The sequence below is a fragment of the Drosophila kikkawai genome, chromosome 3R (assembly GCF_030179895.1).
Source record: "Drosophila kikkawai strain 14028-0561.14 chromosome 3R, DkikHiC1v2, whole genome shotgun sequence".
In the NCBI taxonomy this organism is placed as follows: domain Eukaryota; kingdom Metazoa; phylum Arthropoda; class Insecta; order Diptera; family Drosophilidae; genus Drosophila; species Drosophila kikkawai.
The window spans coordinates 26601346-26628083 of NC_091731.1; the positions used below are offsets into that span (position 1 = coordinate 26601346).

At 49.6% G+C, this 26738-nt stretch overlaps 5 protein-coding genes and 1 long non-coding RNA gene across 8 annotated transcripts; 5 read left to right on the forward strand and 1 right to left on the reverse strand.

Moving 5' to 3' along the window:
- The first annotated feature begins 322 nt into the window (after nt 1-322).
- On the forward strand, nt 323-4715 carry LOC108081160 (uncharacterized). The gene is made up of 6 exons (XM_070286284.1): nt 323-578; nt 680-1644; nt 1695-1928; nt 1978-3069; nt 3124-3832; nt 3892-4715. The coding sequence occupies exons 1-6, from the start codon at nt 440-442 to the stop codon at nt 4689-4691; spliced, it is 3939 nt and encodes a 1312-aa protein (XP_070142385.1). The 5' UTR covers nt 323-439; the 3' UTR covers nt 4692-4715.
- A 31-nt stretch (nt 4716-4746) lies between these two features.
- On the reverse strand, nt 4747-5967 carry LOC138928746 (uncharacterized). Its single transcript, XR_011445079.1, has 3 exons — nt 5831-5967; nt 5551-5646; nt 4747-5469 (listed from the first exon to the last, which is right to left on the reverse strand). It is a non-coding gene; the product is annotated as an uncharacterized lncRNA (long non-coding RNA).
- On the forward strand, nt 5692-10643 carry LOC108081159 (Aldehyde oxidase 3). 3 transcript variants are annotated; one of them, XM_017176203.3, is made up of 8 exons: nt 5692-6107; nt 6166-6255; nt 6585-6739; nt 6801-7535; nt 7589-7822; nt 7879-8970; nt 9024-9732; nt 9789-10643. In XM_017176203.3, the coding sequence occupies exons 2-8, from the start codon at nt 6216-6218 to the stop codon at nt 10586-10588; spliced, it is 3765 nt and encodes a 1254-aa protein (XP_017031692.1). In that variant the 5' UTR covers nt 5692-6107; nt 6166-6215; the 3' UTR covers nt 10589-10643. The 3 variants fall into 3 exon arrangements, with proteins under 3 accessions (XP_017031692.1, XP_017031691.1, XP_070142384.1); XM_017176202.3 differs by having other exon boundaries at nt 5692-6080; nt 6151-6255; XM_070286283.1 differs by having other exon boundaries at nt 5692-6073; nt 6151-6255.
- A 101-nt stretch (nt 10644-10744) lies between these two features.
- On the forward strand, nt 10745-15362 carry AOX2 (Aldehyde oxidase 2). The gene is given in 6 exon segments (XM_070286887.1): nt 10745-11059; nt 11115-11849; nt 12315-12548; nt 12613-13057; nt 13120-14157; nt 14233-15362. Coding segments are annotated over 6 exon segments (3795 nt in total). The 5' UTR covers nt 10745-10846.
- Nucleotides 15363-15882: 520 nt separating this feature from the next.
- On the forward strand, nt 15883-20496 carry LOC108080879 (uncharacterized). Its single transcript, XM_070286465.1, has 6 exons — nt 15883-16095; nt 16151-16885; nt 17466-17699; nt 17760-18204; nt 18267-19304; nt 19364-20496. Exons 1-6 carry the CDS (start codon nt 15883-15885, stop codon nt 20494-20496), a joined length of 3798 nt encoding a protein of 1265 aa, XP_070142566.1.
- Nucleotides 20497-20616: 120 nt separating this feature from the next.
- On the forward strand, nt 20617-26108 carry AOX1 (Aldehyde oxidase 1). The gene is made up of 6 exons (XM_017176229.3): nt 20617-21187; nt 21675-22603; nt 22720-22953; nt 23155-24970; nt 25043-25663; nt 25726-26108. Exons 1-6 carry the CDS (start codon nt 21148-21150, stop codon nt 25905-25907), a joined length of 3822 nt encoding a protein of 1273 aa, XP_017031718.1. The 5' UTR covers nt 20617-21147; the 3' UTR covers nt 25908-26108.
- Nucleotides 26109-26738: the final 630 nt, after the last annotated feature.

A 26738-nucleotide genomic window follows, 5' to 3' on the forward strand; every position in this document is an offset into this window, starting at 1 on the left:
GTTTTTTCGGCTTCCCCCTCCACTCTCGGGCAGAGTTAATAAAAGAAACAACGAGGAGGGAACATGTATTTAATTAATTAACGCGCGTCAAGATACAAAATCCGAAAGGCGATAAGAGAGCCAATACGCAAGAGCATTAGTGCTAAAGAGTGCTTCACATATAGGTGTATTTTTATACCTAAGTGTTGGCCAATCAAAAATTAAATTAAATAAATTAAATTAGCCTCAGACCAATAGAGCTCGTAAATGGGTTACTAATAGAATCAGTTACCTCCGCTAATCGTGATATCAAATAATGGAAATTGCAGTTCAACAAAGGCGAACAATGTATACAAATTTTGTTGAATGAATTCAATAAACCGAGAAAATGCAATTTCCATCCATTTCAGCGAGCTGTTCTTTGTTTACTAAATAATAAAGGTAAATATTGAATGTGTCAATGGTGGGCCAAAGGCCATATAACGAGGTTCTGAACCAGAAGCCGTCAGTTGAGCAGAGATTGTCTCTGCAACTAGTAAATAATACTAGAAATATTACAATGTCCACAACATTCACCATCAATGGACAACCTTATACGGGTAAGCCTCGGCTTAAACGATACCAAGTCGGGCATAAATAAAGGATACAAAGTATCCTTAATCAGTTAAGTTAAAGCGAATATATCCTTTAAATGCCTCAGTTGACCTCAGCGACCTACCGCCGGACATCACGCTGAACACCTTTATCCGGGAGCATGCCCAGTTGACCGCCACCAAGTTCATGTGCCTGGAGGGAGGATGTGGGGCCTGTGTCTGCGCAGTGAGCGATGGACAGAGCACCTGGACCGTCAATTCGGTGAGGTCAGGGATCAGCCGATCGTCAGCTCCGGAACTAACCACCTCTCCCGCCGTCTTGCAGTGCCTTAAGCTGCTGAATACCTGCGCTCAGCTGGAGATCGTTACCTGCGAGGGATTGGGCAACCAGCAGAGCGGCTACCATCCCATCCAGAAGCGGCTGGCCAAGATGAATGGCACCCAGTGCGGCTACTGCTCGCCGGGATTCGTGATGAACATGTACGGGCTGATGGAGCAGCACGGGGGCAGAGTGACCATGTCGGAAGTGGAGAACGCGTTCGGGGGCAACATCTGTCGCTGCACTGGCTATCGTCCCATTCTGGATGCCATGAAGTCATTTGCCGTGGACAGCAATATCCTGGTTCCAAAGGAATGTGTTGACATTGAGGATCTGGGCCTAAAGGCGCGCAACTGTCCGAAGACGGGAAGAGCCTGCCAAGGTAGGTGCAACGGACAGCGATCCAAATTAATCTACGACGACGGACATCAGTGGTACTGGCCAAGCACAATGGCAGAGCTGTTCGAAGCTCTGGACAATGTCGAGGACTCGGATGAGTTCATGTTGGTGGGAGGCAACACCGCCCATGGAGTCTACAGGAGATCTCCCGATATCAAGCACTTCATCGACTTAAGCGGAGTGGAGGAACTGCATCAGCACCGCTCGGAACGGGACAAGCTGATTTTGGGAGCCAATCTCAGTCTGACAGAGACCATGGAAATCCTTCGCTCAACGTCCAAGCAGCCAGGTTTCGAGTATCTGGAGGTTCTGTGGAATCACATTGACCTTGTGGCCAATGTTCCAGTTCGCAATGTGAGTGCACTTCTGTCCTCTTAGACCATTTTTAATAAATTGATTTTCAGTCTGGAACTCTCGCGGGTAATATTTTAACCAAAAAACAACATCCCGAGTTCCCATCGGATATCTTTATATCCTTCGAGGCTCTGGACGTACAAGTGATGGCCCTGAAAAGTATCGGTGATGAAAGGGAAATGTCTCTGGAGCAATTCCTAAAGGATAGCGACAGAATTTTTGTTGTTAAGGCATTTATACTGCCTGCTTACCCGAAGGATAAGTACATCTACGACTCATACAAGGTACGAATACTGTTTGGTTTGCAATTTTAACTTGTGCCTCCTGTCGCAGATCATGCCTCGTGCCCAGAATGCCCATGCCTATGTCAACGCTGCCTTTCTTCTTGAACTGGATTTCGACTCAAAGGTAGAGGCCGCTCGCATTTGCTTCGGCGGAATCCGTCCTGACTTTGTACACGCCTCAGCCATAGAAGAGTTGATGGTGGGCCACAGTCCCTTCGAGCCTAATCTGGTGCAACAGACATTTAGCAAGCTGGAGAACTTGATCAAGCCGGATGAGATTCTTCCCGATGCCAGTCCCGCCTATCGCTCAATGTTGGCCTGTGGACTCCTTTACAAGTTCCTCCTAAAGCACGCCTCCATGGCGGAGGTCAGTGCAAAGTTGAAGAGCGGCGGCGAGCTGCTGCAACGACCGCTCTCGTCCGGCTTGCAGCTCTTCCAGACCCAAAAGAGCACCTATCCGGTTACCCAGGCCGTGCAAAAGCTGGAGGGCATGATCCAGTGCTCCGGAGAGGCCACATACATGAATGATGTGCTGACCACGTCCAACACGGTGTACTGCTGCTTCGTGGGGGCCACCAAAGTGGGAGCCACCATCGATCAGATCGATGCTTCAGAAGCTCTCCAGCATCCTGGAGTAGTGGCCTTTTACACTGCAAAGGATATTCCCGGAACAAACACCTTCTGTGAGCCCAGCTTTGGCTACGATGCGGAGGAGATTTTCTGCTCGGGATTTGTCCGTCACTCTGAGCAGCCAGCTGGGGTAATCGTGGCCCTCACTGCTGACCAGGCTCAACGGGCTGCCAAGCTAGTGAAGATCAGCTACAGTAATCCTAGCTCCGACTTTAAGCTGCAGCCGAGCTTGAGGCATGTGTTCTCCAGCGGAACTCCAGATCCTTCCCGCATCCTGCCATTGGCTATATCAAAGCTGCAGGAAATAACATTCTCTGACAAACCCGACGTAGAGGTTAGGGGCATCTTCGAGATGGGCCTGCAGTATCACTTCACCATGGAGCCCCAGACAACGGTAGCCATTCCCTTTGAAGATGGACTCAGGATCTATTCGGCCACCCAATGGATGGATCAGACCCAGTCTGTGATCGCCCATGCGCTTCAGATGAAGGCCAAGGATGTGCAACTTCAGGTATAGGGTAAAGTTATGTAATCAAATTGATCCTAGCAGTAGTTCTTGTCACAGGTCCGCAGATTGGGCGGTGGCTATGGCTGCAAAATATCACGAGGAAACCAAGTGGCCTGTGCCGCCTCCTTGGCTGCCAACAAGCTAAATCGTCCCGTTCGCTTCGTCCAAAGCCTAGAGTCCATGATGGACTGCAATGGCAAGCGGTGGGCCTGCCGCTCCGAATATCAGTGCCACGTCAAATCCAACGGCAGGATCGTTGGGCTGTCCAACGATTTCTTTGAGGATGCTGGCTGGAACACAAACGAGAGTCCTGTGCAAGGACACTCCACTTTCACGGCAGCGAACTGCTATGAGTTTACCGACAGCAATTTTAAACTCAGTGGACATGCAGTTCTTACGGATGCTCCCAGCTCCACCTGGTGTCGTGCTCCGGGATCTGTGGAGGGCATTGCTATGATGGAGAACATTATTGAGCACGTAGCATTTGAGATCCAAAAGGATCCTGCCGAGGTGCGCTTGGCCAACATCAGCAAGAAGAGCAAGATGGCGACTGTGTTGCCGGATTTCCTCAAATCAAGGGAGTATTACGGCCGCAAAAAGGAGATCGAGACCCACAACGCAAGCAACCGCTGGATCAAACGCGGCCTGGGCTTATCCGTGATGAACTTTCCAGTTATATACATTGGGCAATTCCCGGCCACAGTGGCCATCTACCATGTGGATGGTACAGTCGTGGTTACTCATGGCGGCATTGAAATGGGACAAGGTAGACTGAGTTTTGTAAAGATTCCTCATTGAATTGTCTCTTCTTTTCCATATCCATAGGCATGAACACGAAGGTGGCTCAAGTGGCCGCCTACACCCTAGGCATCGACTTGAGCTACATCAAGGTGGAATCCTCGGACACCCTTAACGGAGCCAATTCGATGGTCACCGGCTACGCCATCGGCAGCGAAAGTGTCTGCTATGCAGTCCGCAAGATCTGCGAGACCCTCAACGGCCGCTTAAAGCCGGTGAAGAAGGCCAGGGCCAGTTGGGTGGATACTGTAGAAGCTGCCCATGCCCAGTCTATAAACCTGGTGGCCTCGGATCACTACAAGACCGGAGACATGCAGAACTATCACGTGCTGGGACTGGCTCTCTCAGAAGTAGAGATGGATGTGCTCACGGGAAACATCCTGATCCGGCGGGTGGACATCCTAGAAGACGCAGGTGACAGCCTGAGCCCCTGGATCGACGTCGGCCAGGTGGAGGGTGCCTTCGTCATGGGCCTGGGCTACTGGCTTAGCGAACTGCTCATCTACGAGGGCGACAACGGCCGCCTGCTGACCAACCGCACCTGGAACTACAAGCCCCTGGGGGCCAAGGATATTCCCATTGATTTCCGCGTGGAGCTGGTGCACAGTCAGCGACCCAGTGGAGCCGGATTCATGGGCTCGAAGACCACCGGGGAGCCACCGTGCTGTTTAGCCGTCAGCGTGATTTTCGCTCTGCAGCAGGCCCTGCAATCTGCCCGCCAGGATGCAGGCTTAACACGGGAGTGGCTTCGCCTGGGGGCACCCACAACGCCGGAGACCTTGTTGATTAACGCCGGCCATCAAGTGGCGGAATTCAAGCTGAAGTAAAAACACTAAAGTATGCCTTTATATTAAATCATTTTACAAATCACAATATTGAAGTGTAGGAACTTTATTTCTTGTTAACCTCCCATAATTTTCTTTGGAACTCAATTTAAATAAATTGCACAAAAATATTTAAATATTTGTTTTTCACAAGAGTAGTTAAAATATTAGATTTCATTCATATTTAAAAGCTTAATTTTAAACATTATCTTTCGGCTGCAATCCTCAGCTCAGTTAAAAAATGAACTTAAGAAAAGCAAGCTTTCATATTGATTAATATCACTCAAAAGCTTGATTTTCTAGTTTTTGCTGGAAGTTTTTTCAAAGTCAAAGCTTTTGAAATATTTTATTTGTTTAAAAAGCTGTGAGCGTGAAAAAATAGTTTTCAATAGGGAGAGCAAAAATACATATGTATATATGTACATAAAATATATATATTTTTGCCGGCCGGCTCACTCTCTATTTTTTACCACTTCTGCCTCTCTTTTAATTTTAGTGTACACGTGATTCAGTTTGTTTCTTTTTTGTTGTTTTTTTCTGGGCTCAACAAAAATTATATACAGATTAGGAAGTCTGCCCATTTTGCATAGTCACTATAATATAAGCGAGGCAAAAATGTATAATAATGCACGGAAAACTCAGTCAAAACGATTACCAGTACATGCAATCGAAAATAAATGCGCATTTTCATGATTATTTTAACTTCACAATGAAGTCCCTCACTATTCATTGTTTATTATATAATACGTCAGCATTGAAGTTATATTCACAGCGCGTTACCCTAGAAAAGGTTAACGAAGTTCTTGGATAAATTTGTGAACGAAAACTTATTAATTAACACGGTTAAGATATAATTTCTTACCGATGGGCCCACCGACTGATTCTTTTAGCTTCCGATGCTTATTCCTTTATGTTTTTTAATAAAGATTGAGAATCTTACTAGGCGTAGGCAGCCTGCCTGAAATATTGTTTTAGATACAAACAGAAACATTTCGCATGACAATAATAATACTGGAAGGAGGGTATCCAGCAGTTCAGTATGGCATATCTGTGCCACTTTTCTTTTTTATTTTTATTTGCTGTTCTCGCAGTTATCGTGACTACTGCACAGCTGCCGAAAATCGGAGAGCGAAGCTACATACCACCAGTCCGCCGGCAGTTGTTCGCCTTAGAGGAGCTGAGCCCCGACGAACTGCAATTAACGTCGATCGTCAAGCACGAAACCCAACGCAAACTGTTGTTACGTCCAAACGGAGCTTGATTGTGTGTCGAAAGTGACTCCTGTTTGCTGACTGCTGCCAAGAATATCGCAATCGGAGAACGGCGACTTTGATCTGATTTCGCGATCAGTTGAACAACAACACCCGCGGCGAACGGAGGCACCAGTGAGCAGCAAGTGGAAAATAATGGAAAACCTAGGCAAAAGTCAAACTAATTGAATTTTTTTTTTCTGTATTTATAGAAAACTCTTTCACAGCTGACATTTAGGTATTTGTTTGCTTCGTTGTTGTTGAGAAAATACGCGAAATGACTACGAAATTCACCATCAACGGAGTGCCTTACACGGGTGAGTGGTTTTAATTAAGTTTAGGCAAGGGTAAAGCACTCAAATCAAAGTAGTATACAATAATACTTACAGAATCTTATCTACATATATAACGCTTTAATGCGTAAAAAAATGTTACATAGACCGATTATTAGTTCCGCTGGTTCCATGAGAACAAAGCCAACATTGTTTATTTCGGTATCAAACAACTGTGATTAAAAAAGCTGTGGAGCAATCAAATTAGAGTGCAAATTAAATTCCCATTGTTTATTGTTCATTAACTTCCCATCAAACTGGTTTCTGTACTTGTTTTTAAGTATTAATTCACGGCTTATTCCCCAATTTCCCAGTGAATCTGACCAATCTTCCGCCTGACATCACGCTGAACACCTTTATCCGCGAGCATGCCCAGCTCACGGCCACCAAGTTCATGTGCCAGGAGGGAGGCTGTGGAGCCTGCATCTGCGTGGTGCGGGATGGAAAGCGCAGCTGGGCTGTGAACTCGGTTCGACCACACGACGGCGATAGTGAGCCCACTTGACCACTAATGATTCATCCCTCCTTAGTGCTTAACTCTGCTAAATACCTGTGCCCAGCTGGAGATCATCACCGCCGAAGGACTGGGCAACCAGCGCACCGGCTACCATGCCATCCAGAAGCGACTGGCCAAGATGAACGGCACCCAGTGCGGCTTCTGCTCGCCGGGATTCGTGATGAACATGTACGGGTTGCTGGAGCAGAACGACGGCAAGGTCAGCATGACGGAGGTAGAGAACTCCTTTGGAGGCAACATCTGTCGCTGCACCGGCTATCGGCCCATCCTGGATGCCATGAAGTCCTTTGCCGTGGACAGCAACATCAAGGTGCCGGCGGAGTGCGCCGATATCGAGGACCTGAAGCCCCGCAACTGCCCGAAGACGGGACAAGCCTGCAGTGGCAGCTGCCATCGCCCCAATTTGGTCTACGAGGATGGAAGTCAATGGCATTGGCCCAAGAATCTGACCGAGCTATTGGAGGCTGTGGACAAGGTTGAGGATTCGGATGAGTTTATGCTGGTTTCAGGCAACACGGCTCATGGAGTCTACCGTAGATCGCCCGATATCAAGCACTTTATTGACGTCAACGGAGTGGAGGAACTGCATCAGCACAGCGCGGATGGACAGCAACTGAAGCTGGGAGCTAACCTTAGTCTGACCCAGACCATGGAAATCAGTCGCACTGCCTCCAAGCAACCGGGCTTTGAGTATCTAGAGACCCTCTGGAACCACATCGATCTTATTGCCAATGTACCAGTGCGAAACGTAAGAAGGCGTGAATAATTTCAGGATAACTTTTAAATTTCCCTGCCTTCCAGTCTGGAACCTTGGCGGGCAACATTTCGATTAAGAAGCAGCATCCCGAGTTCCCGTCGGATATCTTCATATCCTTCGAGGCTCTGAATGTCAAGGTGGTGACCGTTAAAAATGCCACTGAGGAGAAGGAAATGACGCTGTCGGACTATTTAGGATCAAACGACAGGAAACTACTGCTTAAAGCATTTATTCTGCCGGCTTACCCGAAAGATAAGTACATCTATGACTCCTACAAGGTACGTTGTCTGTTCCCCACTTGGATTGTATTCCTAAACAGGATCCCCTGTCGCAGATCATGCCCCGAGCCCAGAACGCCCATGCCTATGTCAACGCAGCTTTTCTTCTGGAACTGGAATCCGACTCCAAGGTTAAGTCCGCCCGCATTTGCTTCGGCGGCATCCGACCAGACTTTGTTCACGCCACAGCCATTGAAAAATTGCTGGTGGGCCAGGATCCCTACGAAGGCTCTCTGGTGGAGCAGACATTTAGCAAGCTGGAGGAGCTAATCAAGCCAGATGAAGTTCTACCTGATGCCAGTCCCGCTTATCGCTCCAAGTTGGCTTGTGGGTTGCTCTACAAGTTCCTCCTGAAACACGCTCCCGAGTCGGAGGTCAACGCAAAGTACCACAGCGGAGGCAAGATCCTCCAGCGGCCACTCTCCTCCGGCTTACAGCTCTTCCAGACCCAGAAGAAGAACTACCCCGTTACCCAGGCCGTAGAGAAGGTCGAGGGCATGATCCAGTGCTCCGGAGAGGCCACCTACATGAATGATGTGCTGACCACTGCCAACACGGTGTACTGCTGCTTCGTTGGGGCCACCAAGGTGGGAGCCACCATCGATCAGATCGATGCTTCAGAGGCGCTCAAACAACCGGGAGTTCTGGCCTTTTACAGTGCGAAGGACATTCCCGGAACGAATACTTTCTGTGAGCCCAGTTTTGGGTATCAGGTGGAAGAGATTTTCTGCTCGGGATTGGTGCGTCACTCCGAGCAGCCAGCTGGGGTAATGGTGGCCCTCACTGCTGACCAGGCTCAACAGGCTGCCAAGCTTGTGAAGATCAGCTATAGTAATCCCAGCCCCGACTTCAAATTGCTGCCCAGCATGGGCGATGTATTCGCATCCCCCACTGTCGACCCATCGCGCATTGTGCCCGTGTCCAAGGCGGATGGAAAAAAGATAAAGTTGACGGATCAGCCTGATATAGAGGTTAGGGGCATCTTCTCTATGGGCCTTCAGTATCACTTCACCATGGAGCCCCAGACAACTGTGGCCATTCCCTTTGAGGACGGCCTGAAGGTCTTCTCGGCCACCCAATGGATGGATCACACCCAGTCCGTAATTGCCCACATGCTCCAGGTGAAGGCCAAGGATGTGCAACTACAGGTAAGACTTTTTGAGGTGTAATAATTTGACTTAATATAAACCACCGCATACAGGTTCGCAGGCTGGGCGGTGGTTATGGATCCAAGATATCCCGAGGAAACCAGGTGGCCTGCGCCGCTTCTCTGGTAGCCTACAAGCTGACTCGACCCGTTCGCTTCGTGCAAAGCCTAGAGTCTATGATGGACTGTAATGGCAAGCGGTGGGCCTGCCGCTCCGACTATAAGTGTCACGTCAAGTCCAATGGCAAGATTGTGGGCTTGACCAATGATTTCTACGAGGACGCTGGCTGGAGTCCCAACGAAAGCCCCATTGAGGGTCACTCTACGTTCACAGCTGTTAACTGCTATGACTTCACTGGAGACAACTTCAAAAACAATGGCAATGCGGTGTTGACGGATGCCCCCAGCTCTACCTGGTGTCGCGCTCCGGGATCCGTGGAGGGTATTGCCATGATGGAAAACATCATTGAGCACGTAGCCTTCGCCGTGCAGAAGGATCCGGCGGAAGTGCGACTGGCCAACATTTCCGCGGAAAATAAGATCTCCGAGCTGCTTCCCCAGTTCCTTCAATCGAGGGATTATGCGCAAAGAAAGCAGGAGATCGAGGCGCACAATGCCAAGAATCGCTGGACGAAACGAGGCCTTGGCCTGGCAGTGATGGACTATCCCATCTTCTACTTTGGTCAGTACCCGGCAACAGTGGCCATCTACCATGTGGATGGCACAGTCGTGGTTACTCATGGCGGCATTGAAATGGGACAAGGTAAATAATCCCTTGTTTTTTGGTTACCTTGATTCATAAAATTAAATTATTTAAAGGAATGAACACGAAGGTGGCTCAGGTGGCCGCCTACACCCTAGGCATCGATTTGAGCTATATCAAGGTGGAATCCTCGGACACCATCAACGGAGCCAACTCGATGGTCACTGGCGGAGCCGTGGGCAGTGAAAGCCTTTGCTTTGCCGTACGCAAGGCCTGCGAAACCCTCAACGCTCGGCTGCAACCGGTGAAGAAGAAGGACGACAGTTGGCTGAAGACCGTGGAGGCGGCCTACGCTCAGTCCATCAACCTAATCGCCTCCGATCACTACAAGGAGGGTGATATGCAGAACTACCATGTCTACGGTCTGTCTCTGACGGAAATCGAGCTGGATGTGCTCACCGGAAACAGCCAGATTAAGCGAGTGGATATCCTGGAGGATGCTGGAGAGAGCCTGAGTCCGTACATCGACATTGGCCAGGTTGAGGGTGCCTTCGTCATGTGCCTGGGCTACTGGCTGAGTGAGCAGTTGGTCTACGACCGAGAGACGGGCCGCCTGCTAACCAACCGCACCTGGAACTACAAGCCGCCAGGAGCCAAGGACATCCCAATCGATTTCCGTATCGAACTGGTCCAGAAACCCAATCCCACCGGGTCGGGCTTCATGCGTTCCAAGGCCACTGGAGAGCCACCGAGCTGTCTGGCCGTCAGCGTAGTCTTCGCCCTACGACAGGCCTTGGAGTCTGCCCGCCAGGATGCGGGACTTCCCCGAGAGTGGGTCCGCCTGGGAGCTCCCACAACTCCGGAAACTCTTGTGGTGAATGCAGGTCACGAAGCAACTAGCTTCAAGCTGAAATAAATTTGTAAATTAGTGGTTTTGTGCATCTTTATTATATCCTATATATTTGAAATATATATGTTTTTATACAAAAAATTAATATTTGTTTGTCGGCAAATGGCTTACACAAACTGCTGAATTTTTTGCTGTGTGTCATTTGATCATGTTGTCCAAACTCAAACCCGTTTACCCCAATTACCGGGTAATCAGGTTTCAGCAGCGCTTTGAAATAGGAGCGCCTGGCCAAGACAGCTCCATTCGGCTGACGACTCTGCAGCGATGAGCATTAGATTCAGCGTTAACGGCTTTCCCTACGAGGTGCAGGCGGCGGACTACGCCCCGGACACCACCCTCAACGCCTTCCTGCGGCAGCACTTGCACCTGACGGCCACCAAGTACATGTGCCTGGAGGGCGGCTGCGGCTCCTGCGTTTGTGTCATCCGCCGACGCCACCCTGTCACCCAGGAGGTGCAGTCGCGGGCAGCAAATTCGGTAGGTAGCTCCTCCTGGGAGTGAGTTTCTCTAGCACCTTTTATTTATTCCATAGTGCCTTACTCTGCTCAACACCTGCGACGATGCGGAGATCATGACGGATGAGGGTCTGGGAAACTAGCAGAGTGGCTACCATCCCATCCAGAAGCGCCTGGCGCAGATGAACGGCACCCAGTGTGGCTACTGCTCGCCGGGGTTCGTCATGAACATGTACGGGCTATTGGAGCAGCACCGCGGCCAGGTGAGCATGTCGCAGGTGGAGGATGCTTTCGGGGGCAACCTCTGCCGCTGCACTGGTTATCGACCCATTCTGGACGCAATGAAATCCTTTGCGGTGGATAGCACCATTGAGGTTCCTCCCGAGTGCGTCGACATCGAAGACTCTTTTGAACTGCTCTGCCCGAGGACTGGGCAGTCGTGCAAGGGCAGCTGTTCGAGGCCACCACTGACGGATCACGACGACAGCCACTGGTACTGGCCCAAGTCCCTGGCGGAGCTGTTCTCAGCCCTCGGCCAGGTGGGTAATGAGGAGCGGTACATCCTGGTGGCCGGGAATACCGCCCATGGAGTTTACCGGCGACCCAGGGACATCAGACACTTCATCGACGTGAACATGGTTCCAGAGCTAAGGCAGACTAGCATCGAGGCGGATCACTTGCTACTCGGCGGCAATGTGACGCTGACAGATGCAATGGAGGTGTTCCTAGAAGCCGCCAAAAGGCCTGGATTCGAGTATTGCTCCCAGTTGTGGCGGCACTTTAACCTGATAGCCAATGTGCCGGTGAGAAATGTAAGTATTACTTATAAGTAAACTTGAAATAGGCATAGAAAAAACTGTTCGGTGAATGTGAAAGTGATCAGTGAAGGAGCCAATTCAATAAATCATATATATTCTTGATAAGCTTAAACAGGCGAGTCTAGCCATGTCGGAAAGATTAAATTTGATACTAATTTTACTCAGTTAGTAAGCTATACTCTTTCCCAAAATTATTATGTAAAAGAATGTATTAATGTAATAATTCTATACCGCTTTGAGGATAATTATTCTTATTATTATTTATTTATTATATTTAAGTACCCATCTTCTGCAAAGATATAAAAAGTTCGGTATACCGAAGTTAGCTTCCTTTCTTATTTTTTAAAATAATAGGGACCATAATTATGATTACTTTGGGTTATAAAGTACAACAAATCATTTTAAGAATAGTTAGTGTTATTAACTATAAAGGGACTGATGTTATATAATTTACAATAGAACGGAACTCTGGCAGGCAACATTACCATAAAGAAGGAGCATTTTGAATTTCCTTCAGATGTGTTCATCACTTTCGAGGCCTTGGATGTGCAAGTCCTGGTCTATGACAACCAGAGTAGCAAAAAACAAATGAGCCTGCTCTCGTATCTTAGCGAAAACACGCCAAAACAGATTCTATGTGGCTTTGTCCTGAAGGCCTATCCCAAAGACAGATTCCTCTTCAGCTCCTACAAAGTAAGTATTGGTTATTAACTTAATTAAAAATATCAATTAACAACTATTCTGTTCTGAAAATGAGATACTTCCAAGGGCCCAGAATGTACATGCCTATGTGAATGCGGGCTTTCTCATCGAATGGCAAGATATCGAGCGTCGAATTGTGCACTCCGCTCGCATCTGCTTTGGCAACATACGACCTGACTACGTGCACGATGACGAATTGGAGCAGTTACTCCCCGGAAAAGATCTGTACGATCCTGCCACAGTAGCTCAGGTCTTCCAGCAGCTGCCAGCTAGCTTGCAGCCTGAGGAGCGGCCACCAGAGGCATCTCCGGAGTATCGCCAGATCCTGGCCTGCTCGCTGCTCTACAAATTCCTGCTGGCCACCGCACCGAAGGATCGAGTTCGAGAACGATTCCTCTCTGGCGGCTTGCTCCTGGAGAGACCCCTCTCCTCCGGCAGCCAATCCTTCGAGACCATAAAGAAGAACTATCCAGTTACACAACCTGTGATCAAGCTGGAAGGTGAGATTAGTTTACTTCAAAACTATTTCTCTGAATTATTGTAATTAATTATTCATCATCAGGTCTCATTCAATGCTCTGGGGAAGCCTCGTATGTGAATGATTTACTGACTTCGTCGAACGCCGTATATTGTGCATTTGTGACCGCCAAGAGAGTTGGTGCCTCCATTGAGAAGATAGACCCCTCAGCCGCTCTCCAGTGCAAGGGAGTGGTGGCCTTCTATTCGGCAAAGGATATTCCAGGACTCAATAACTTTGTCACTGTGAGCCAACTGACACCTGAGGCGGAGGAAATCTTTGCTGCTGGCAGTGTGAAGTATTACGATCAGCCTTTAGGAGTGATTGCAGCTACCACTCAAGACACAGCCGTCTTTGCTGCCACTTTGGTGGAAATCACCTATGCCAAGGATCAGCGGAGAATCTTTACAAGCATAAACCAAGTCCTGGAGGAGAAGCAAGAAGATCGTATTGTCAGCTTAACGAAGGAGAAAGATAATACTTTGAAAATGCCCTCCTTAGCTCCTGGCGATGTCCAGGGAAAGGGCATTCTTGAAATGGAATCGCAGTATCACTTCACCATGGAACCCCAAACCACAATCGTGGTGCCACTAGATAACATACTTCAGGTGTATTGTTCCACCCAGTGGATGGATTGCATACAGGGTGCTATTGCCCACATGCTGGGCGTAAGTGTGAACTCGATTCAGTTCCAAATTAGACGAGTTGGTGGAGCTTATGGGGCAAAGGAAACACGGTGCAATTTGGCAGCGTGTGCCGCTGCTCTAGTTGCTTTCAAGTTGAGGCGTCCAACCCGATTTGTGCAGACCATCGAGTCCATGATGGAGACCCTGGGCAAGCGGTGGTCTTGTCGCTCGGACTACGAGTTTCGGGCACGGGCGAACGGATCGATCATTATGCTGACCAACAATTACTACGAAGATGCCGGATGCAGTATAAACGAGAATCCTGTGGATTTTTTGACATTACCAACCTTGAGAAATGTTTACAACCTAACAGATTCCATTTTCATGGCTAAAGGAATTGCTATTATCACGGATGCGCCCAGCTCGACTTGGTGTCGGGCTCCGGGATCAGCGGAGGGTGAGTTTCCTACTTAATACGATTTTATTATGAGTTAAAAAGCAAAAAACTTGTTCTCTTAATTCACACCCCCAGCTATTGCCATGACGGAGACAGCCATGGAGCATATTGCCTTCACTTGCCAGCTGGACCCCGCCGATGTTCGGCTTGCAAATCTTCAACCGGGAAGCAAAATGGTTGAGCTCTTTCCCAGGTTTCTGGCAAGCTCCGAGTACCGAAAACGTCGGGAACAAGTTAATCTATTTAACGCCCAGAATCGATGGCGCAAACGTGGTCTGGGATTGGCCCTGATGAATTTTACACTTAACACTACAGTGGCCTACACCTATCCGGTCACGGTGGCCATCTACCATGAAGACGGATCGGTGGTGATCTCACACGGAGGCATAGAGATTGGACAGGGAATAAACACTAAAGCGGCCCAGGTGGCAGCTTTTGTACTGGGCGTGCCTCTGGAGCAGGTCCGTGTCGAGGCGACCAACACAGTCAGTGGAGCCAACTCCATGCTGACTGCAAACTCCATGACCAGCGAGATGATTGGACTGGCAGTGCGAAAAGCATGCGACACTCTAAACAAGCGATTGGAGCCGCTTAAGCAACGACTGGGGTCCCAAGCAACCTGGCTGCAAGTCCTTCAAGCGGCCTATTTGGAATCAGTCTTCCTTATCGCCACGGAGTCCTACAAGTTGGGGGATATACCGAACTATAACATCTTCGGCCTAAGCCTCACCGAACTTGAGCTGGACATCTTGACCGGTAACCATCTGATTCGCCGAGTAGACATTCTGGAGGATGCTGGGGAAAGCTTGAACCCTCTGATCGATGTCGGTCAAGTGGAAGGTGCTTTTGTCATGGGTTTGGGCTATTACCTCACGGAGCTGTTGATCTACGATCGCCAGACGGGTCGCATCCTCACTAACCGCACCTGGAACTACCATCCTCCTGGAGCCAAGGACATTCCGATCGACTTTCGCATCGAGCTGCTGCAGAAAAACCCGAATCCTGTGGGCTTCTTGCGGTCCAAGGCCACCGGAGAGCCAGCTTTGTGCCTGGCTGTCGGAGTCCTTTTCGCAATGCAGCATGCAATCCAGTCGGCGAGGGCTGACGCTGGTCTTCCTAGGGAATGGGTGCGACTGGGAGCACCCACTACGCCGGAAACTGTGGTTCTTAATTCCGGCAACCAGGTGGAGTCATTCGCCTTGTAGTAATAAAAATGATTTGATTTATTTAAGTTGTTTCAAGTTGTTGTTTTGTATACTTTTTTATACAATAAAATACAGTTCACATGAAAAAGGTTGCGGTTTTACTACCGTAAAGTAGACAAAACAAAATATATTTTTGCCGATGAATACACTCCTTTTCACGTTACCCTTTCCTAGTATGATAATTTCATTCAAATGTAGGAAATGAAAATATTTAAATATTAATGCAGGTAGCATGGATACAGAAATATAGGCTTTTCAAAAATATCATCCTTTTATGCTGTTAGCTTAAGCTTAGCAAATAGTTCAATAACCCGCATTCAATCTTGACTCTGCCAATTGTAGAATTAGCAAATAAGCCAGGCCGAAGAAAGCCACTAAAACAAAAGCAGTGTCAGCTTTGATGGCACTTTTATCTGCCCGAACCCGTTTAGCCCAATTACCGGGTAATCAGGTTTCAGCAGCGCTTTGAAATAGGAGCGCCTGGCCAAGACAGCTCCATTCGGCTGACGACTCTGCAGCGATGAGCATTAGATTCAGCGTTAACGGCTTTCCCTACGAGGTGCAGGCGGCGGACTACGCCCCGGACACCACCCTCAACGCCTTCCTGCGGCAGCACTTGCACCTGACGGCCACGAAGTACATGTGCCTGGAGGGCGGCTGCGGCTCCTGCGTTTGTGTCATCCGCCGACGCCACCCTGTCACCCAGGAGGTGCAGTCGCGGGCAGCAAATTCGGTAGGTAGCTCCTCCTGGGAGTGAGTTCCTCTAGCACCTTTTATTTATTCCATAGTGCCTTACTCTACTCAACACCTGCGACGATGCGGAGATCATGACGGATGAGGGTCTGGGAAACCAGCAGAGTGGCTACCATCCCATCCAGAAGCGCCTGGCGCAGATGAACGGCACCCAGTGTGGCTACTGCTCGCCGGGGTTCGTCATGAACATGTACGGGCTATTGGAGCAGCACCGCGGCCAGGTGAGCATGTCGCAGGTGGAGGATGCTTTCGGGGGCAACCTCTGCCGCTGCACTGGTTATCGACCCATTCTGGACGCAATGAAATCCTTTGCGGTGGATAGCACCATTGAGGTTCCTCCCGAGTGCGTCGACATCGAAGACTCTTTTGAACTGCTCTGCCCGAGGACTGGGCAGGCGTGCAAGGGCAGCTGTTCGAGGCCACCGCTGGCGGATCACGACGACAGCCACTGGTACTGGCCCAAGTCCCTGGCGGAGTTGTTCTCAGCCCTCGGCCAGGTGGGTAATGGAGATCGGTACATCCTGGTGGCCGGGAATACCGCCCATGGAGTTTACCGGCGACCCAGGGACATCAGGCACTTCATAGATGTGAATATGGTTCCAGAGCTAAGGCAGACCAGCATCGAGGCGGATCACTTGCTACTCGGTGGTAATGTGACTCTCACGGATGCCATGCAGCTGTTCCTGCTGGCCGCCAAAAGGCCTGGATTCGAGTATTGCAACCAGTTGTGGCGGCATTTCAACCTGATAGCCAATGTGCCGGTGAGAAATGTGAGTAAAATCGAAAAACTCGTTTTAGCGTATACTTAAAATGGAGTTAAACGAAGTAACTAATAGCCAATAGTACTGAATGCTCTATCTTTTTTATAATTAAGCAATGCTTTGAAAATATCGAATATAAAATTAATTAGTTTTGGGAATATGTATTTTTTTTTTTTATTTAATTAAATACTTATATATTTATAATTTTTAATATTTAATATTTACTTATATCAGATCAAAGTGTTTGCCTAATAGAGCTTACCATTGACCACTTTTCTTACCAAGCGATCAAACCTTTTCACATCATAGAGTATAATTAGGTTGAAGCTATTCTACTTTCGCAAATCTTTTGCAAGAAAGATAGTAAATCACCTTATGTTAAAAGCACAGAGAAAAATTGTTGTATATTTTTCATTTAAAATTGTTTGTATATCTTTTTTTTTACAAAGATTAATTATTACGTTCTAAAATGTTGATATTCTAAAAACAACTATATTTTGAGTGCTTCGAAAATGTGCCATCTTGCATATTTAAAATATAAGTTATTTTCTTTGCATTTACTTATGAAACTATTTTACATTTTTAACAGAATGGAACATTGGCGGGCAATATCAGTATCAAGAAACAGCACTCTGAGTTTCCCTCGGACGTCTTCATCACTTTTGAAGCGTTGGATGTGCACGTTCTGGTCTACGATAATCCCAGTACTCAAAGGGTGATGACCCTGCTGTCGTACCTAGCGGACACCTCGCCTAAACTGGTTTTGGGTGGCTTTATCCTGAAGGCCTATCCCAAAGACAGATTCCTCTTCAGCTCTTACAAGGTAAGGCTTACGACTTAGTTTGTACTTTCATGTACAACAAAGCTTTTTCCAAAACATTAGATCCTTCCAAGAGCCCAGAATGTACATGCCTATGTAAATGCGGGCTTCCTCATCGAATGGCAAAATATCCAGCGTCGAATTGTGCACTCGGCTCGCATCTGCTTTGGCAACATACGACCTGACTACGTGCACGATGACGAATTGGAGCAGCTACTCCCCGGAAAAGATCTGTACGATCCTGCCACAGTAGCTCAGATCTTCCAGCAGCTGCCAGCTAGTTTGCAGCCCGAGGAACGGCCACCGGAGGCATCTCCGGAGTATCGTCAGATCCTGGCCTGCTCGCTGCTCTACAAATTCCTGCTGGCCACCGCACCGAAGGATCGAGTTCGAGAACGATTCCGCTCTGGAGGCCTGCTCCTGGAGAGACCCCTCTCCTCCGGCAACCAATCCTTCGAGACCATAAAGAAGAACTATCCAGTTACACAACCTGTGCTCAAGCTGGAAGGTGAGATTAGTTTACTTAAAAACTATTTCTCTGAAATATTGTAATTAATTATTCATCATCAGGTCTCATTCAATGCTCTGGGGAAGCCTCCTATATGAACGATTTACTGACTTCATCAAACGCGGTATATTGTGCATTTGTGACCGCCAAGAGAGTTGGTGCCTCCATCGAGCAGATTGACCCATCGGCCGCTCTTCAGTGCAAGGGCGTTGTTGCCTTCTATTCTGCCAGGGATATTCCAGGAGTCAATAACTTTCTTACTGTCACTGTCCAAACACCAGAGGTGGACGAACTATTCGCAGCAGGGCAGGTCAAGTACTATGACCAGCCTTTGGGAGTGATTGCAGCCCTTTCCCAGGATGTGGCCGTCTATGCTGCCACTCTGGTGGTGGTCACATACGCCAGGGATCAGCGAAGAATCTTTACGAACATAAATCAAGTTTTGGCTGAAAAAGAGAACGATCGCATCAAGCTGCTTGGAAAGGAGGAAAAGCATCTCCCAAAGTCTCCGCCTTTAGCCCCGGGCGATGTCATGGGACGGGGGATTCTCGAGCTGGAGTCGCAGTACCATTTCACCATGGAACCCCAAACCACAATTGTGGTGCCGCTGGATAATATTTTTCAAGTGTACTGTGCCACCCAATGGATGGATGGCACCCAGGGAGCCATTGCCCACATGCTGGGCGTAAGTGTGAACTCGATTCAGCTCAATGTAAAGCGAGTTGGGGGAGGCTACGGCGCCAAGGTCACGAGGTGCAACCCAGTTGCCTGTGCAGCTGCGTTGGTGGCTTCGAAGCTGAAAAGACCAGCTCGATTCGTTCAAACCATAGAGTCCATGATGGAGAGCAATGGGAAGCGCTGGGCCTGCCGCTCGGACTACGAGTTCCGGGTACGGGCCAACGGATCGATCATCATGCTGACCAACAACTATTACGAAGATGCTGGGTGCAATCTAAACGAGAGTGTCGTGGATTTTTTGACACTTCCAGCACTCAGAAATGTTTACAACCTGACCGACTCGAATTTTAGAGCCAGAGGAAGTGCTATTGTCACTGATGCACCGAGCTCGACTTGGTGCCGGGCTCCGGGATCAGCGGAAGGTGAGATAACCACTAAATGAGTGCAAATCATAATCTTTATTTATAATTTTTATTCACAGGTATTGCCATGACGGAGACAGCCATGGAACACATTGCCTTCTCCAGCCAGCTTGATCCTGCCGATGTACGCCTGGTTAACCTTCAGCCGGGAAGCAAAATGGTGCAGCTGCTACCAAGGTTTCTGGCAACCACGGAGTACCGAAAGCGACGGGAGCAGATCAACCTATTCAACACCCAGAATCGATGGAGGAAGCGGGGTCTAGGCTTGGCCCTTATGAGTTTCCCGTTAAATACCAGCATAGCCTACACCTATCCGGTCACGGTGGCCATCTACCATGAAGACGGATCGGTGGTGATCTCACACGGAGGCATTGAGATTGGACAGGGAGTTAACACTAAGGCGGCCCAGGTGGCAGCCTTTGTGCTGGGCGTGCCTCTGGAGCAGGTCCGTGTAGAGGCAAGCAATACGGTCAGCGGAGCAAACTCCATGTTGACTGCAAACTCCATGACCAGCGAGATGATTGGACTGGCAGTGCGAAAAGCATGCGACACTCTAAACAAGCGATTGGAGCCGCTTAAGCAACGACTGGGGTCCCAAGCAACCTGGCTTCAAGTGCTCCAAGCGGCCTATTTGGAATCAGTCTTCCTTATCGCCACGGAATCTTACAAATTGGGGGATATACCGAACTACAACATCTTCGGGCTAAGCCTCACCGAAGTAGAGCTGGACATCTTGACAGGTAACCATCTGATTCGTCGGGTTGACATTTTGGAGGATGCTGGGGAAAGCTTGAACCCTCTGATCGATGTCGGTCAAGTGGAAGGTGCTTTTGTCATGGGTTTGGGCTATTACCTCACGGAGCTGTTGATCTACGATCGCCAGACGGGTCGCATCCTCACTAACCGCACCTGGAACTACCATCCTCCTGGAGCCAAGGACATTCCGATCGACTTTCGCATCGAGCTGCTGCAGAAAAACCCAAATCCAGTGGGCTTCATGCGATCCAAAGCCACCGGAGAGCCAGCTTTGTGCCTGGCCGTCGGAGTCCTTTTCGCAATGCAGCATGCAATCCAGTCGGCGAGGGCTGACGCTGGTCTTCCTAGGGAATGGGTGCGACTGGGAGCACCCACTACGCCAGAAACTGTGGTTCTTAATTCTGGAAGCCAGGTGGAGGCGTTCGCCTTGCAGTAAATATGGTTTTTTGATTAATTTACCTATGTATATATTACGTAAAAAAGCAAAATAATCGTTTCCTCAAAAGTCAAATCGTATTGTTATTTCTTCTGAAGTTGAGAGTTTATTTTTATTTCCAACTCAGAAAAACTCTAAACAAAAGTTAAATGTGAGCAAAAGCTCACTGCCTCCAAATTGAGTCCCAGCAAGGTTCATTGTTTAGAAAGCTGAGCAAAACAAAATCGTCTAAACAAACCATTTACTGATGAAACTCTCCGGTTGTGTCGCCGGCGCGATAACGTTTGCGAGCGCTATGATCTAATGCAGAGTAGAGAACGGGAGAGAGCACACGGTAGTTATGAGCGGGGGCTGGCGAACTTGAACTTGGGCACGAGAGAGTCTCTTTTGGGGTCCGGAGAACGAATATATAGCGGACCCGGAAGGTTCCAGCCTACAGTCGCTAGGAGATCGGCGTGTAAAAAGCACGCGAGCTACAAGTGGCCCTGTTACCTCTTCTGGTGAAATAAATAGTTTCCAGAACACACTCCATCACAAATTTTCGGAACACGGTCGCCAATTGAAGACGAGAAAGGCTGCAATTAATTTCACAACAATTCCGAGTCTTTATACAGTTTTAAGTGATCCGAGGACTTATATAACACCCAGATAATGGCTGGAAAAATAACAATCAACGGCACCAGCTATGAAGGTGTGTATAGACATGGGCTTGTGGGCAGTTAATTGCTAGTAGATTTAAATAGGCTGCCTGTCATTCTGAGATTTTAAAAACAACGAACTGTAACGCGAAAAACTATGTTTTCACTATGAAATAACTAATGTATGGAAGTTCCATTCGTGGACTGTAGGTTGACAGAGACTGGTTTTTATAATAATTAAGATGGCTACAAATTTGTCTAGTTCTAGTTTGAAGAGAATCTAAAGAACTTAAACTCACGGCATTACCAAGACCGAAAAGATTTAAAGATTGGACTTTGAGCCCTAGGAAAAGCAATTAAGGCTTTTTCTATATATACATACATTAACTACACAGTGGTTCTATAAGTTATTAGACAGCAGATATTTAATACAAATGTTTTCTCATGTTGTGACGCCTTTTGCGATTTAGAGGAGGGACTGATTAGATAAGTTGTACAGCCCCCCACTTACGCCGACTACCAATTTCTCTCACCACTTAGTTAACCTGGCTGCCCTGCCGGCGGATATCTCGCTGAACACCTTTATTCGGGAGCATGCTGGGCTCACGGGCACCAAGTTCATGTGCCAGGAGGGCGGCTGTGGCGTCTGCGTCTGCACTCTAAGCGGCCTCCATCCGGAGACCGGAGTGCCACGTACCTGGGCGGTCAACTCCTGCCTCACGCTGCTGAACACCTGCCTGGGCCTGGAGGTCACCACCTCTGAGGGTCTGGGCAGCAAGCGGGCCGGCTACCATGCCATCCAGGAGCGTCTTGCCAAGATGAACGGCACCCAGTGCGGCTACTGCTCGCCGGGCATAGTGATGAACATGTACGGCCTATTGAAGTCCAAGGGCGGCAAGGTCACCATGGCGGAGGTGGAGAACTCCTTCGGTGGCAACATCTGCCGCTGCACTGGCTACCGTCCCATCCTGGATGCCATGAAGTCCTTTGCCGTGGACAGCAACATCAAGGTGCCGGCTGAGTGCATTGATATCGAGGATCTGAGCGCCAAGCAGTGCCCCAAGACAGGTCAAGCCTGCTCGGGAAGCTGCAAGAAGCAGCAGCCGAAGGGCAGCCAGCTGTATGCCGACGGTAGTCGCTGGAGCTGGCCCGAGGATCTGGATCAGCTCTTCGCTGCGTTGCAGGGAGCCATCAAGGAGAAACTGCCCTACATGCTGGTGGCGGGCAATACGGCCCATGGAGTCTACAGACGGCCGCTAGACATTAAGGCCTTTATTGATGTGTCCGGCTTGGCGGAGCTAAAGGGTCACAAGCTGAGCGCCGATAACTCCTCCCTGACCTTAGGCGGAAACTTAAGCCTAACCGAGACGATGGAAATCTGTCGCCAGTTGGAGAAGACCCGGGGTTTCGAGTACCTGTCCCAGGTGTGGCAACATCTCGATTGGATCGCCAATGTCCCGGTGCGCAATGTAAGTCGAATTTCTAGTGTCTTATCAACTGTAAGCCCTCCACCTCTATCTTATCATGACTATTTCAAAACACCTTGAGTACTTGTTGTTTATCAATTCGTTTCGCATTAACCCAGGCCGGTACTCTGGCGGGCAACCTGGCCATCAAGCACGCCCACCCCGAGTTCCCCTCGGACGTCTTCATCGTGCTGGAGGCCCTGGACGCCCGGGTGATCGTCCAGGAGGCGGTGGACAAGCAGAAGACCGTGAGCCTTGCCAGCTATCTGGGTGGCGCTAACGAGGGAAAGATTATTCGCGGTCTGGTGCTGCCGGCGTATCCCAAGGAGCGTTTTGCGTTTGATTCCTACAAGGTGAGTTTTGAACTCCAAATACTTTCTATATGTATAAGCTGAAATAGAGCTTTTATATAATGCATTCCTTATTTATTAGTGGAGTCCACAGACACTGTTATCTTAAGATTTTAAGATCAGAAAAAATAGATAAGATAACAGAAAAATCATTTTCAGCTTTCAATAAGACAAACTCCTAATCTGCACTTTGACTCTTCACAGATCATGCCGCGTGCCCAGAATGCCCATGCCTATGTCAACGCCGCCTTTCTGCTGGAACTGGAAGCCGATTCCAAGGTGAAGTCTGCCCGTATCTGCTTTGGCGGCATCAATCCCGAGTTCGTGCATGCCACGGCAATTGAGAAGTTGATTGTTGGAAAGAATCCCTTCGAGAATGGACTGGTGGAAAAGGCTTTCGGACAGCTGACCGAATTACTGCAGCCCGATGCCGTCCTTCCGGATGCCTCGCCCATCTATCGTCGAAAGCTGGCCTGCGGCCTTTTCTACAAGTTCCTCTTGAAGACGGCAGCCCAGCGAAAGCAGGGACTTGCCAGTCGCTATGTGACCGGAGGATCTCTGCTCCAGCGACCAGTTTCCAGTGGCCAGCAAAATTTCGAGACCTTCCAAGAGCACTTCCCGATCACCAAGGCCACGGAGAAGCACGAGGGCCTGATCCAGTGCTCAGGCGAAGCCACCTACGTCAACGACCTGCCCACTCAGCACAACCAGCTTTGGGCGGCTTTCGTGACAGCCAAAAAGGTGGGCGCCAAGGTCACTAAAGTGGATCCACAGCCGGCCCTGGCTATTTCCGGAGTGGTGGCCTATCTGGATGCCAAGGACATTCCCGGTGCAAACTACATTGGACCCAAGGTCAGGGATGACTTCTTCTTCCCGCAAGACGAGGAGCTCTTCGCCTCGGGCGAGATCAAGTTCTATGGACAGCCGGTGGGCATGATCCTTGCCAACTCCAACTCGCTGGCTAACCGGGCAGCGGAGCTGGTAAAGCTAAGCTACGAGGGCGAAGCCAAGGAGCTGCTGCCCAGCCTGAAGCACGTGCTGGATAAGATCGGCTCCGAGGCGGGCGACAGCAAGCGCCTCGAGCAGAAGATCAAGTCCACCATTGACGTGCTCCAGCTGGAGGAACCCTTCGACGTGAGCTCCTCTGGTCATCTGGACATGGGCCTGCAGTACCACTACTACATGGAGCCCCAGACCACGGTTGTGCTGCCCTTCGAGGGCGGAATGCAGGTGTACGCGGCCACCCAGTGGATGGATCTCACGCAGGACGTAATCGCCAACATACTGAACGTCAAGAGCAACGAGGTGCAGGTAAAGACGCGCCGCATCGGAGGCGGATACGGTGGCAAGGCGACCCGCTGCAACGTGGCCGCCGCTGCTGCCGCCGTGGCTGCTTACAAGCTGAACCGACCCATTAGGTTCGTCCAGTCCCTGGAATCCATTATGACCACTCTGGGCAAGCGCTGGGCCTTCCACTGCGACTACGACTTTTTCGTCCAGAAGTCCGGCAAGATCTCGGGGATTGTGAGCCGCTTCTACGAGGATGCGGGCTACCTGTCCAACGAATCGCCCATCGGCCACACCGTGCTCCTGTCCAAGAACTGCTACGAGTTCAGCGACAATTATAAGCTCGACGGCTACCTGGTCTACACCGACTCGCCGACCAATACGCCGTGCCGAGCTCCTGGCTCCGTGGAGGGCATCGCAATGATGGAGAACATCATCGAGCACATCGCCTTCGAGACCGGCCTGGATCCAGCAGATGTGCGCTTTGCCAATCTGCTTCCTGCCCACAAGATGGGCGAAATGATGCCGCGCTTCCTGGAGAGCACCACGTACAGGGAACGCAGGGCACAGATTATCGCCCACAACAAGGAGAACCGCTGGCACAAGCGTGGACTGGGGCTGTGCATCATGGAGTACCAGATCGGCTACTTCGGACAGTACCCCGCCACGGTGGCCATTTACCACAGTGATGGCACGGTGGTGGTCTCCCACGGAGGCATCGAGATGGGACAAGGTGAGTAATGGAAAAGGATAACGATATCTGAATTGTATAATGCTTTCATTCCCTCTTTTTTCTATCCGCCAGGCATGAACACGAAGATCTCGCAGGTGGTAGCCCACACCCTGGGCATCCCGATGCAGCAGGTGCGCATCGAGGCGAGCGACACTATCAACGGGGCCAATTCCATGGTCACTGGAGGAGCGGTGGGCAGCGAAACACTATGCTTCGCGGTGCGCAAGGCCTGTGAGACCCTCAACCAGCGGCTGGAGCCGGTACGCGAGGAGGTTAAGCCACAGGACTGGCACCAGCTGATCAAGGAGGCTTACAACCGTAAGATAAACCTCATCGCCAGCGACCAGTGCAAGCAGGGCGACATGGACCCGTACTCCGTCTGCGGCCTCTGCCTCACGGAGGTGGAGCTTGACGTGCTCACGGGCAACTACATTGTGGGTCGCGTGGACATCCTAGAGGACACAGGCGAGAGTCTGAACCCCAATGTTGACATTGGCCAGATCGAGGGTGCCTTCATGATGGGCCTGGGCTACTGGACCAGTGAGCAGGTAATCGTGGATCCGCAGACGGGCGAGTGTCTCACGAATCGCACATGGACGTATAAGCCGCCAGGAGCTAAGGACATACCCACGGATCTGCGCATTGAGCTGCTGCCGAAGAGCCCCAACAAGGCCGGCTTTATGAGGTCCAAGGGTAAGTTGTGCCCTTAATCCTTTCAGAACATTTTATTGAGTAGAATGTCTCTCGTATTTTAGCCACTGGAGAGCCCGCCATCTGTCTGTCCATCGCGGTGGCCTTCGCCCTGCAGCAAGCCCTGCAATCGGCCCGCGATGACGCCGGCGTGCCCAAGTCCTGGGTGACCCTCACCGCCCCGATGACCCCCGAGCTGCTGGTCCTTCACGCAGGCACTGAGCTCGGCCAGCTCAAGCTGAACTAAGCGGAGCGGGAGGGGGAGCAGGAGGAGGAGGCGTCTCTCCTTGGCGTGGGACACGGCACGTGGCCGCGATGGGAACGCTCCGATAGGCACGCCAAGATAACCTGCACTTACACCCGCACTTAACCTGGTGGAGCGGCGGACGAAAGACTAGCAGACATGGTGTTGTGTGCACAATAAATTAAAAACTTATCCAACGCTTAATCCAAATGACATTCATTGCTAGCCAGCCGGAGGCCTGGGTCAACAGGAGCGGAGCCCCTGCCCAGTCTGTTGTGAATTTACATTTCGCCGGTCTCTTTTTAACGCTTAACACCTCAACACCCGGCCACACCGCCACAGCGCCGAAGAGCTCTTCATTAATTTTAACATAAATTTTTGTATAGAAATTTTGTGCCACACGGAGCGTTAAGAAGGGCAGCGAATACGGGGGTGGGCTAGGAGTTGGGTTGGCTTGCGGTCATGCCAGAAGGCCAGGCGGTCCTAATGAATTTTTCAAATATCACCAACTGCTGTGCCGTTAATGAGCACATCCCTCTAACGACACTGTTCGATTGACACACTCCACGCCGGTCAAAGGATATGGCAGCCTTAATCGCGTCAATTGACAGTCTCTGTAGCATAGCGTTATGATATCCCTGACATGCACATCTACTTAAAGAAAAACTAGCAGGGTATACCTATCAAGGGATAGTGTTGCTAATTAAATTTAATAAAAAATATACATTTTAAACAGAATAGTTCCTCCACTTTAAGAAAAATATTTGTTGCGAAACGTATTTAAAATTATAATCCAACTTCCAAGTGAACCGATATATGATATTTAAAAGTTTT

Bases quoted from the DNA above. Each gene is read 5' to 3' on its own strand.
- LOC108081159 (XM_017176203.3), top strand. From the start codon at position 6,216: ATGACTACGAAATTCACCATCAACGGAGTGCCTTACACGG. The intron at 7,823-7,878 runs GTACGTTGTCTG...CCCCTGTCGCAG, and splicing joins ACATCTATGACTCCTACAAG to ATCATGCCCCGAGCCCAGAA. The intron at 9,733-9,788 runs GTAAATAATCCC...AATTATTTAAAG, and splicing joins CGGCATTGAAATGGGACAAG to GAATGAACACGAAGGTGGCT.
- LOC108081160 (XM_070286284.1), top strand. From the start codon at position 440: ATGGTGGGCCAAAGGCCATATAACGAGGTTCTGAACCAGAAGCCGTCA. The intron at 1,929-1,977 runs GTACGAATACTG...CTCCTGTCGCAG, and splicing joins ACATCTACGACTCATACAAG to ATCATGCCTCGTGCCCAGAA. The intron at 3,833-3,891 runs GTAGACTGAGTT...CCATATCCATAG, and splicing joins CGGCATTGAAATGGGACAAG to GCATGAACACGAAGGTGGCT.
- LOC108080879 (XM_070286465.1), top strand. From the start codon at position 15,883: ATGAGCATTAGATTCAGCGTTAACGGCTTTCCCTACGAGGTGCAGGCG. The intron at 16,886-17,465 runs GTGAGTAAAATC...CATTTTTAACAG, and splicing joins CCAATGTGCCGGTGAGAAAT to AATGGAACATTGGCGGGCAA. The intron at 18,205-18,266 runs GTGAGATTAGTT...ATTCATCATCAG, and splicing joins ACCTGTGCTCAAGCTGGAAG to GTCTCATTCAATGCTCTGGG.
- AOX1 (XM_017176229.3), top strand. From the start codon at position 21,148: ATGGCTGGAAAAATAACAATCAACGGCACCAGCTATGAAG. The intron at 22,954-23,154 runs GTGAGTTTTGAA...GACTCTTCACAG, and splicing joins TTGCGTTTGATTCCTACAAG to ATCATGCCGCGTGCCCAGAA. The intron at 24,971-25,042 runs GTGAGTAATGGA...TCTATCCGCCAG, and splicing joins AGGCATCGAGATGGGACAAG to GCATGAACACGAAGATCTCG.